This window comes from Neovison vison, chromosome 6 (assembly GCF_020171115.1).
Source record: "Neovison vison isolate M4711 chromosome 6, ASM_NN_V1, whole genome shotgun sequence".
In the NCBI taxonomy this organism is placed as follows: Eukaryota; Metazoa; Chordata; class Mammalia; order Carnivora; family Mustelidae; genus Neogale; species Neogale vison.
This window is the reverse complement of record NC_058096.1, coordinates 162,731,724-162,743,227: the sequence shown is the minus strand read 5'-3', so window position 1 is coordinate 162,743,227 and position 11,504 is coordinate 162,731,724. Positions and strand designations below refer to the sequence as shown.

The following is an 11,504-nucleotide window of genomic DNA, read 5'->3' as shown; positions in this document are numbered from 1 at the left end:
CCAATGTGGTCCCGCCCCCCCCGGAATGACAGCTCATAGGGCACGCCCTCCCACCGTGGTCCCGCCCCCCCACGGTGCGACCGCCCCGCGAGGCCCAGTTCCCCACTCTGTGGTCCGACTCCTTCTCAGAGTGACAGCGCGCGCGACACGCCTCTCCCGTGCACCGCCCCGTTCCCACTCCCGGCCAAAGGCCTGCTAGGCCCATCTCACTTTTCTGCGGAGCCGTTCCGGTCCGCGCCTGGAGCACTCCCTGCTAGGCCCCGCCCCGCTCCGTGCGACGCAGTGCTGGGCCCCGCCTCTCCCGGCGTGGTCCGGCCCTGCCTGAGGGCTCCGGCGTTCTGGACCCCGCCAGGCCTGCCACACCCAGTGCCTGGCGCGCCCGCCCCTCAGGCCCCGTCCCGCCCCGCCCTCGAGCGTCCACCGCGGTGCCTCCGGGTCGCGCTGGCTCTTGGGCCTGCCTGCGAAGACGTGGATTGCCGCTGCGGCCGGTACGTGGGGGAGGGGACCGCAGACCCTCTCTCTGCCGGCGGCGCGGAGCCAGGGTCCGTGCGGAGCTAAGCCCGGGCTGCCCCGCCGCGGCTGGGCGCCTCTAGGGACGCCGCCGGCCGCCCTTCCTTCCCGGGGTACCTCTCAGTGCTGGCAGTCCCAGGAATGGGGAAGTGGGACGGGAATGGGCGCAAATACGGGATGGGGGAGGGAGGACCGAAGGTGTTCGGGAATGGCAGTCGCAGGTGGGGGCTGGGGGGAGCCGAGATCTGGGGAGGGGTTATTGGTGGAGGGTTGAGTAATGAACGAAACGTAGCGAGGCCGAAACCTGGGGCTGGAGTCTGGCTGTGGGGTTGGGGGTCTTCAGAGCTAAGGAGAATGAGGTCGTGGACGGGGGTGGAAAAGACTGCGAAGCTTAAGGGCGTGTTTTGGAAGGACCAGCTCAGCCGGGCTCAGGATTCACGCTTCCCCCGGACAGTCCCAGGAGCATGGGGGCGGTTAGGGTATGTCAGAACGAAGTGTGGCTGGAGCGAACTTGCGGGGTCATTCTCTTTCACATCAGGGTGATTGGGTTTCCAAGCTCTTGACTGGGACACACTGTAATTTTAAGTAATAAATGCAAGTCAGGAGCAGTGCCTGGGACACCGAAGAAATGTGGATGGAATAGAGATTTCCTTTAGGCTGCTTCTGTTTTCCCGGTACCGTCACAGCGCCAGCCTTGGTGTGCGCTGTCTGCAGCAAAACACTGTTCAGCCGCCAAGACAACGTGCGGAGGTTCCGGACTTAAAAATAAGTACAGCTGAGGTTCACTCAGAAGGAAAAATAGTTGTATCCTATTCTCTTAAATCCCGTGGTGTTTAATTTTTAAAAATCTAATCCCGTGGAGTTAAAAAAATCTTTATTATTGGTCTCCTTTCAATTCGAAGTCACACTAACCTACAGAGCTGGATGTTGTCTTAGGGCCTATTCTGTATGGTACATAGTTTTCAATTCACTGTGGAAAGTAGACCATTATCTGTTCTGACCAGCTATTGCTGAAAGAATCATAGAATTGCCAGTGAAGAATGAAATTTAAAAGGTCTAAAATTATGGAAAGGAATAGAAATGGCCTGGTGAATTGGAGTGTGTGCACTTAAAAAGCCAGTGAAACTTTTTTTTTTCATTGTAGAAAGTTGGAAGATTGAGAAAAAATATAAGGATGAAAATTAAAATCCCATGTAATTTCACCAACCCTATTAACATTTGGGCGCAATTCTTCTTAATTCTTTTTGTATTTTATTGTGTATTAAATGTACATGTTACATTATCGAGATCATATTGTTATATTACTTTGCTTTTTTCCCACTTGGCATTTTCCTGGATCATTAAAAAGTCTCCTTAAATATCTTTTTAAATGGTTGTATGATTATCATATGGATTTATTCTTTTATCACATATTAGAGTTGTTTTGTGTCAAGTGCTATGCTTACGGGTGAGATTCGGTGTTGCTCCAGGTTCTCAGACATCATTCCAGCCCAAAAAAGCAAAATCTTGACAGTTTGTGGTATAATGAAAGTAGATAGAAAGTCTGAATGAGAAGAGGAAATAGTGTTGCTTCACTTTATCGGTCTGTGGCAAGGCTCAGTTGGGTGATTCTGTGTCCAGGTGGCCTTCTGCTGGTGTAGCATCTAATCAGGCCTGGACTTGGGCTGCTATGTCCAGGCTGTCTTCAGGTGTCTTGTCTCACCTGTCCTGCATCTTCCTGTGGAATCCTGATGCCACCATGTTCCCAGGTATGGGAATAGGCCTCAGCAGCTTCCTTACCTTGTTGGTGTCGCTGAGTGTCAAATTCTAGTGAGGGTGTGTGTGTGCAGTGCTGATTTTCTACTATCAAATTTGCCCACATCTGATATAACACCAAGAGGTAGCTACCTTAGGTCTCAAAGAAGGAATATCCCACAGTTGCTCTTATAATTAACTGCCTGCTGGAGGTTTCAGAGGATGTCTCTAAGCTGTCTTTACCCTCAGGGCCTCTGGAGGGGACCTGTCCTTCTTCCTTCTAGCCCTGGCCATTAAAATTGCAACTTTTCTCCTGAAGAAATCCCTCTCATTTTCCAGCTCAGTCAGTGTGGCCCTTCATTTTTCTTTCACCGGTGTATTCCTATGTTGCTTCATGACAGAAAATTTTGTAATTTTGGTGTATGTTTCTCCTTGAGTCTGAAATAAGGTGATTTCTGAAGACAGCAAGTGCATTTCCTTCTTACTAGCCTCTGAATTTATAATTCCATTGCCCCCTCTCCCACAATTCAGGAAGAGATTATAGGGTCTCCTATTCTTTTTTTGATCCTTGATAAAATATGCACATACTCTCAGCCCCTCAGCCTCCCACCCATGGTTGAACTCACAGTGTGTTTCTCTTCATATGTGCGTTTCAACCTCTATGGACAGGATTTACCTGTTATTATAGGCAAGTGATTCCAGTAGCTAAAGTAAAAGTCACATGAGTCCAGTTCATTTATAGGCCTCTCTCTGACCCTGTGTGCAGTTCAGCACATGTGAAGAGCAGAATTTGGGATGGCTATCTTATGCCCCACAGTATCTATGGAACCTGTATGCTAAGCCTTTTAGTCCTTCCTGCTGCTGTCCTGGCTGACAGCCTGGATAAGAGGGGGAAATTGGTTGTGGTTGTAGAAATCATGCTACCTTCCAGTGTCTAAGAAGACTACATATGTTGAATCATTGTTTTTAGATTGGCCCCAAGTGGGACCATGAGCCTCTCTTCCCATACTTAAAGGCCTCATGTCCGCCCATCTTGTATTTTGGTCCCATGTACTGGTCCTGCCTTGTAATGACGGACCAAGTTCCTATTAAGATCCTCTGGTTAAAGCAGATTGTAGAACTCAGCTTAGGCCAAAGCTGCCATGAGTCTTCTTGTTTTCACCACCTTAGTCTTGCTGTTCACACCACTGGGCTAGCTAATTGGGAGATGTGGGTTTAGGGCACGCCTGGATTACCCTGTCCTGTAAACTGTAAAATTGAATCCTCCTTACCTGTACCCTGCTGCGTACAGAACAGGGACAGGAATCCCCCAAGGAAAGGGCATTACAGAGCTGTTCCTATACAGAAATTTCCTGAGCATTAGGTTCCCCTAGGTGGATTACAGGGACTAGAAGAAGAGAGCACAGGAGGTGTTGCAGGGTGGGGAAGGGGCATCTTCGGTAACCAGGTTTGTAAGTACATTGTGGCTCAATGGATGGCATAAGCGTAGGACAGCTGAAAACCGAAAGCATGAACGGAGCAGAGTTGGTCCTGAAAGGGCTGTCATCAACAGTGTGGAAACCTCAAGAGCATTTTCTGTACTAGAGCCTTAAAGGGGTCAAGTCTTACCAAACTCCACTATAAAGCCTTAGTGCGCCTTCTCCCCCACCCCCACCTGCCATTCACATTGCTCAGAGCAGTGTCCACACAACACTGGCACTCGTGTTAGTCTGTGAGACTTCTTTGGAGCTAAAGCATGCTGCTGCACAGTGTGGGCAGGCCAGTGTTCCTTCTAATGACGAGACTGTAAAACTGACTTTATGAGCTCAGTTCACAAAAAGGACAAAAAACCCACACCTTCTTCATGTCATTCAAAGAGCACTGGATTTCAGTCCCATATCTGCCACACTATTTGTGTGATTTTTGGGTCTGATGAACATGATATGGTGAGGTCATGGAACTAAATGACCCCAAGGCTCCTTCTGCTCTAAAAATTCTATCGCTGTGCAGCCCTCTGGTGCTTTTGGCCATCTGCTTCTGGATAGGAGAGGGTGTGCCTAGGTACCGAGTCCTTTCATTGTGTATACTGTCAGACAGAAGCCTTTTTCTATAACTCCAAACAGCCTTTAAAGTTTGTCAACTTCTTTTGTACAAAGTTGGTATGTTTTTAATCTGAGGACTAAAACAAAATATTATCTTGTATTATAGTTTAAAAATATCACTTGACCTTTACTATAGTTCTATATACAACCATAAAAGCCATTTTTTCTAATTATTAAAAAAACCCTTGCTCATTAAAATTCAATCAAAAAGAAAAATGTAAAGAAGAAAATAACAATCAGCTTAAATCCTGCTACTTAGACATGGCAGTTTGGAGAATATATCTGACTAATCATTGGCGGCACATTTATTAAAATACACACTGGGTGGCTCAGTCAATTAACTGTCTGCTTTCAGCTCAGTCATGATCCCAGGGTCCTGAGATCAAGTTCTGCCTGCATCAGGCTACTTGCTCAGCAGGGAGCCTGCTTCTCCCTCTGCCTGCTGCTCCCCCCTGCTTGTGCTTTCTCACTCCTTCTCTCTCTCTCTCTGACAAATAAATATATAAATTCTTAAAAAACAAAACAAAATCTGCAAACAGTGTAGACTGAAATGTGAGTGTTTCCACACATGGTTCAGGGTGTAAGCTCTGGCCTCAGACCACTAGAATTTAAATCCCAGCTCTCCTGCTTGTTACTGTGTGACATAGGACAAACCTACTTACCCTGTTTGACCTCAGTTTTCTCATCTGCTAAATGAAAGTGTTAGAGTTTCTTCTTCGTGGGGTTGGTGTGAGAATTTAATGAGTAGCCCAGTTCTTTGCATTTAGTAAGTCCCCAGCAAAAGTTAACTAGTGTTGTCATTTTGCTATTAGTATGGATTGTGTATATCCATAACTGGGATCATGCTTTGCATTTTTTTTAACCTTACAATGTGTTCTAAAATGTTCTCCGTGTTATAATTGCATCTGGATGCTAGTATTGATGGTTCTGTTGTATAGTTGTGACACACTTTATGTATTTAGCCAATCTCCTCTTTAGACTTTCAGGTTGTAAGTTGTTTCTTTTTCATTTCTTTGCCGTAACTAGAACCCAAAAATAAATAAGAAACAGAGAAAAAAAGAAAGTTGTCATGAACTTTCACTATATATATATATATGTATATATATATATATATCTCCATACATGTATATATATATTTATATTCTATTTTATTATCTCTTTGGCATGAATTCCAAGAAATAGCATTGTTGTGTTGAATAGTAGGAATATTTAATATTGCTTTTAATACTGCCATGCTGCTTTCTAGAAAGGTGGTATCAAGTTACATCTGTCAGCCATGTGTTGAGAATGCCCAATTTTCTTTTTCTTTTTTTTTTTTTTTTAAATTATATTTATTTGTTTAACAGAGAAATCACAAGCAGGCAGAGAAGTAGGTAGAGAGAGAGAGGAAGCAGGCTCCCTGCTGAGCAGAGAGCCCAATGCAGGCCTCGATCCCAGGACTCTGAGATCATGACCCGAGCCAAAGGCAGAGGCTTAATCCACTAAGCCACCCAGGTACCCCAAGAATGCCCAATTTTCTGCACCTGTTCCAGAACTGGCTTCTATCCACCTTTCAACTTCAGCAAATCTTAAAAAGGAAAAGCATCTTTTACTTATTTTTCATTTAGTTTATTAGTATGTTTGAACATCTTTTCAACGTGTGTTGGCTGCTTGTATTCTTTTTGTGACTTGTGATTTCAGTTTTTTTGTATTTTTTTGTTGATTTGTAGGAACTCTTTGGATATCAGAGATAGTGACACTTTTGTTTGTAATATATTGGAAATCTTGTTAAGGTTGTCTTAAGTAATGAAAGGTGTATAGTATCTCAAATGAGAATAAATCAGTGCGTAAGTATTTATTATGAATCTCTAGCTGGTGCTCATATACATGTTTAGAATGGAAACCCTCACTTAGTGTCTCAAAAAGATTGTTTTGGGCACCTGGGTGGCTTAGTGGGTTAAGCCGCTGCCTTCGGCTCAGGTCATGATCTCAGGGTCCTGGGATCGAGTCCCGCATCGGGCTCTCTGCTCAGCAGGGAGCCTGCTTCCTCCTCTCTCTCTCTCTCTCTGCCTGCCTCTCTGCCTACTTGTGATCTCGCTCTGTCAAATAAATAAATAAAATCTTTAAAAAAAAAAAGATTGTTTTATGACCTGGTAATTATGAATAAGGTAGGCCTTTTATTACTGACATTAGGCAATGCATAATTGCCAAAAAACTTCCATCTTTGATGCATGTCCACATATACTGTGCTGAACCTTTGATTGTGCCCTTAACCTTACTATTCTTTCCAACATGTGTCTTTATTTACTCTGTCCCATGTCCCAGGTCAGAAGTCTTAGAGTCATCCATGTGCCTTTTCCAAGTTGAAGGGTGTCTGTTCTCAGCCTCCCTTCCCAGAAAGTTAATCCCGCCTCCTCTGTCTGCCCTGCCCCACTATTGTACTCAGGCCTTGTGCTAGAATGATTTGGCGCACACTTGCTTCTGCTAAAAGACCATGAACTCCCCAGAAGTGAAACGGGACCTGACGTACTTTTGTATCTTCAGACTGTCACAGCATGGCCCAAAATAAGTACTGCAGTAGTGTTCCTTGCATTTGATATTTCCTTTTAAACGTTGATGATGCTTAAGCCTCTGTAATCTACTGGTAGATTAACCTTTTTCCCCAACTTTTTGTTATGAAAAATTTCAGAAGTTCGGGGGAATTGAAAGATGAAAAACACTCACAACCTTGCCCCCTTAATTTACATATTAAGATTCATATCATTCTGACATGTTGCTAATGCTCTGCTCAGAAACCTACAGTGACTGGCCTTTCTGGCCACTGGAGTGGATGTGAAGTGTAGCATTCCTTATCCTTAAATGGTCACAGCTCACAAAATGTTGCCCTCTCTGCTCTGGTCAGGCCAGTCTTACTGTTCTTCTCCTATACTATTCTTGCATCATTGATTTTATACATGTTCTTTCCCTGTGTAGAATGAGTCTCTCCCTTTTTTCTTGTTTGAAAACTTTTGCACATCAAGTGTTCTGAGTTCCTATAGCTCTAACTGCTATCTTTTATCATTATTTCATTCTGTATAATTCCTGACCATATCATTTTAACTGTTGGAAAGGGAGTACTGGGTCCTATTTTGATCTGGTTACCTTCATAGAGCCTAGCATGCTGACTTTGGATTTGGCTGGCATTTTAGAATAGCATTCCTGAGGGATTTGTGCTATGATGTGAATCCAGAATTGATTTATGATACTTACATTGCCCCAAAACTGTGCGCTATTAGAGAAGAACAAAAGCTTATCACCCCGTCAAGTCAGATTACACTGGTCTGTTTGATCAGCTTGTTGCAAGATCATGGTTCACCCCAAAGAATGGAAAGGTGTTCTGTGGTGTTGATCACTCCTTTTGTGATTATTCCCAAGAATTGATTTGAATGTGTACTTTGGAATCATTAAAACTTATATCAAGTACAAAGCTAGTACAAGTAAGTCTAAAGTCTAGAAATTGTCCCTGACGTAAATCACTGGGTTAAAGAGATACGCATGAAAAACATTTTAGAGAGAGGTCATTAAGCCTTCGTGACTGATGCCGTTTGGTGTGGGGTGGGGGTCCAGGTTGACCTGAGTATTTTTCAGGCTTGGAAATGGAGATAAAGGTGATGTTCCTGAGAAAGAAAAACTAGGAAGGGAAGCTGATGCTGGGGACATCAACTCCATACTGAAACATGAATTCAGACTGTGTTAGTTCTCTGCTCTTACTGACCTGGTGACTCCCATCGTTTATTTGACAAAGCCCAGTTCCTTTGTAATCAGGGTGCCTTGTTAGTACCTGCTCATTCCCATCCTAGCACCCTGCCCCCCTCCCCACACCCATAGGTAGTGCTGCAGCCAAACTTAATCACTTGTATTCCTCTGATTCTGTTGGTTGTTTTTCATCATTATCTGTAGGGTAATATTATTTCCTCTACTTAGAATGCTATCCAAGTCTCGCCGGCGAACTCCTATTCATTCTTCTGAATCCTGTTCAGGTATCACATCCCTCGTAAATACTTTCTTACTCTTCCTGTGTGAGATCACATTTGACAATACTGACCTTCCCTGACCTGAATGTCCTCCCTGCCGTGTTCTGATCTGCTTACAGAAAAGGATGGTCTTCCCCCTGACTTCGTAGGGCCTGCCTCACATGTGTGCTCTGAACCATTAGTTGAGCCTATTGTATAACCCAATAGATCGTGAAAAATCTTCCTTTTTCTTGGAAGCCAGAATTAGGTATAGTTAAGAGAAAATACAAATATATATATTTGTCTATATATTTCTCTTTTCCATTGTAACCCGTATGCTTTTTATTTTATTTTAATTTTAGCATGTTTGTAAAAGATGAAAGTGAACTTATCATCTTTGGATACTTGTGAGAGTTCCTTCACACCTTTGGTTGTTCTAGAACTGGCTCAGGATGTCAAAGAAGAAACCAAAGAATGGCTGAAGAATAGAATTGTCTCTAAAAAGGAAGATGGAGGTAAATTAAATATAACTCAGACTCAGTCATAATTAGTGACTAAAAATATATTTTCAAATATGTTTTATAGTTATTTCATTGACATATTTCTAAAATTAATAATCCATTTCTTTGTTCTTTATTTTTCATCTGGACTTGAAAAGAGACCTTAAGTCTACATTAGACTATAAGTGACATGAGTGATTTTGTTCACAGCTATAAACGCTGTGTCTAGTACACAGCCTGGCACATAGTAGGTCAGTATTTATCAAATGAATGAACAGGTATCTATTGAGTGCTCTCTATGTGTCAGTTATGATGCTAAGGGAAAGATTAATATGGTCTCTGCTTGCAAGGATGTTACTGTCAGTGTAAGGAGACGGAATGCCAATTCCTGGAAATTGAAGGAACAAACAGGTAAATGCCCCCTCCAAAAAACCCTAATGAAAGAGCTGTTACACAGCAGTACATGATACTTAAAAATGAATTGTATGTAAACTAGCTGGAAGAGTAACGGGAAGACAGAGGTAACACTTGGTGATGGTTTTTGGGCTGGAAAAGTATGACTTCATAGAAGCCAAAGCTTAGCTTTCTCCTAGGGTGGAAAGGGATCTAGATTGGGTGAGAGGATGGAGGACATTTCACATGAGCAAACACCTCGTAAAACTACACAAACAAGAGTTGTTTTGCACTTGCATTTCCCCTAAAAATTCATCTAAAACTTTACCAAGTCTCCAAACACTGAATAAAACTTTTAATCTCTTTTTTTAAACCTTTTAATAAGGATTTTGACTGTGAACCAAAATGCTTTCTTTATAATAAAACCTTGAATCAAAGTGGAATTTTTAAGTTTTTGCAAACAACTAAACCAAAAGATAACTTAAAAGCAAGAGTACTTTCTTACCTAAATCTGAGGTGTTGCCCTGGGTTGGAGTCCCTTCTTTAAAATTCCTGTGATGGGGGAACCTGAGTGGCTCAGTCACTAAGCATCTGCCTTGGGGTCAGGTCCTGATCCCAGAGGGCTGGGATCAAGGCCTGCAATGGGCTCTCTGCTCAGCCAGAAGCCTGCTTCTCCCTCTCCCACTCCTCCTTCTTGTATTCCCTCTCTCACTTTCTCTTTCTCTGTCAAATAAATAAATGAAATCTTTAAAAAATGAAATTAAATAAAATTCCTGTGATGGAAGAGCATTTGTAGTGCCTAAGAAGGAGGGACTCCAGTGTATTCCCAGTCTTCCCTGCTCACTGTGTGCCTTCAGCAGAGAAACACAAGGATGGCGTGGGGGTGGGCATCTTTCTACCCTGCTGGGAAATATGAAAAGAACATTCCAAAAACATATTCTGATCTTTCAGGTAAAGGTAGTGGATTTAACACTCAAGTTTATTTTTACTCTTTTTCAAACATGACAATAAAAGGATTTTTAAAAAAGAGATAAGTCCAGTTTGACAAAGAAAAAGGGAAAGAATATAGCAGCATCACCATTTTGGAAGCTAGAAAACAGGTGGATGAGTGGTAAATAGCTTCTCAGACTTGAAAAAAGTCAAAGTTGAAGGTGGCAGGGGTATAAATTGAGGTTAGTTTAGTTTAACACCACAGAATACTCCTAAAGACTTAGGTATTAGTGACTTTAGGGGCTTGCAGAGGTAGAATTAAGTAGTACCAAGAAAAAGAAAAAAGAGTTGACTGAGATTCATGTAAGAAATAGATCCCCAGATCCCTTCTGTATTCTGCCATTACAGCAGAAGACTGAATGCAAGATGCTTGGATTTTGATGTGAGGGCTTTATGCACAGTTGAAAACAGAGATTCTCTACTGAAAATAGGATAATAACTGAGCATTATTCCCCCTATACTCCATCCCACCAATCTCATCTAATTTAGTTTCTAAAATGTTAGCAGCTACATTCAAATCATTTAGGAAGCAGGTTGAATAATCTTTTTTGGGGAGTCTGATCAAAGACAAAATAACTAAAGGTGCAGAAATCAGAGAGTTGACCATGGAAAACAACCTGGCTAGATGACTATGTATTCAAGGTTATCTTTAAGGAGTTCCATCTAAGCCTTCAGAACTTAAGTACAGCCTCCTAGAACCCCATTCTAAATATGCACATATAATAAAAGATCACCAAATGTCTGAGGAAAATCCCTAACATGAAAGAGAAAGCTAAAACTAAACAAAAAGATAAAAACAGCAAACTTTGCCAAAGAAGAAAACCAGAGAAAATTTAAAACTCAGCTCTCAGTTATGAGAAGCTAGGACAGACCTAGAGTTGGATACTCTTGTTAGATCAAGAGATCAGGAGTTGGATACTGTAAAATACTCATTTAGGAAAAAAGCTCATATATAAAGTAGAAGTATAAAAGCAAAATTTAAAAATTCAGTAAAAGGATTAGAAAATAATTTTGATAAAAGCTCCCAGAAAGTAGAATAAAGGGGACAGAATTGGGAACTTTGACAGAGAAAAAGTAAGGAAGTTAGAGGACTAGTCTAGGAAGTACACATCTGAATAAAAGGAGTTCTAGAAAGTGAATAGAGAAAAAGGAGAAGAAATCATCAAAGGGAAACTTAAGGTTGACGCCATGCTTTTTCAGATGGGGAGGGCCCAGCCGGTGCCCTGCACTGTAGATGAAAATGGCTTACCATTGGAATGTTCTAGAACCCTGGGAATGGAGAAGATACTACAAACTTTAAGAAAGACAGTAAGTCACACATAAGG

At 42.4% G+C, this 11,504-nt stretch overlaps 1 protein-coding gene across 6 annotated transcripts in view; it reads left to right on the top strand.

The window, feature by feature from the left end:
* Positions 1–391: 391 nt before the first annotated feature.
* The window catches only part of ANO10 (anoctamin 10), a 247,735-nt gene continuing 236,622 nt past the window's right edge, over positions 392–11,504 (top strand). For all 6 annotated transcript variants that reach the window (XM_044252830.1, XM_044252829.1, XM_044252826.1 and 3 more), the window contains exons 1-2: positions 392–488; positions 8,659–8,811. In XM_044252830.1, coding sequence (XP_044108765.1) covers positions 8,673–8,811 — 139 coding nt within the window. In that variant the 5' untranslated portion in view covers positions 392–488; positions 8,659–8,672. The remainder of the gene's footprint in view (positions 489–8,658; positions 8,812–11,504) is intronic.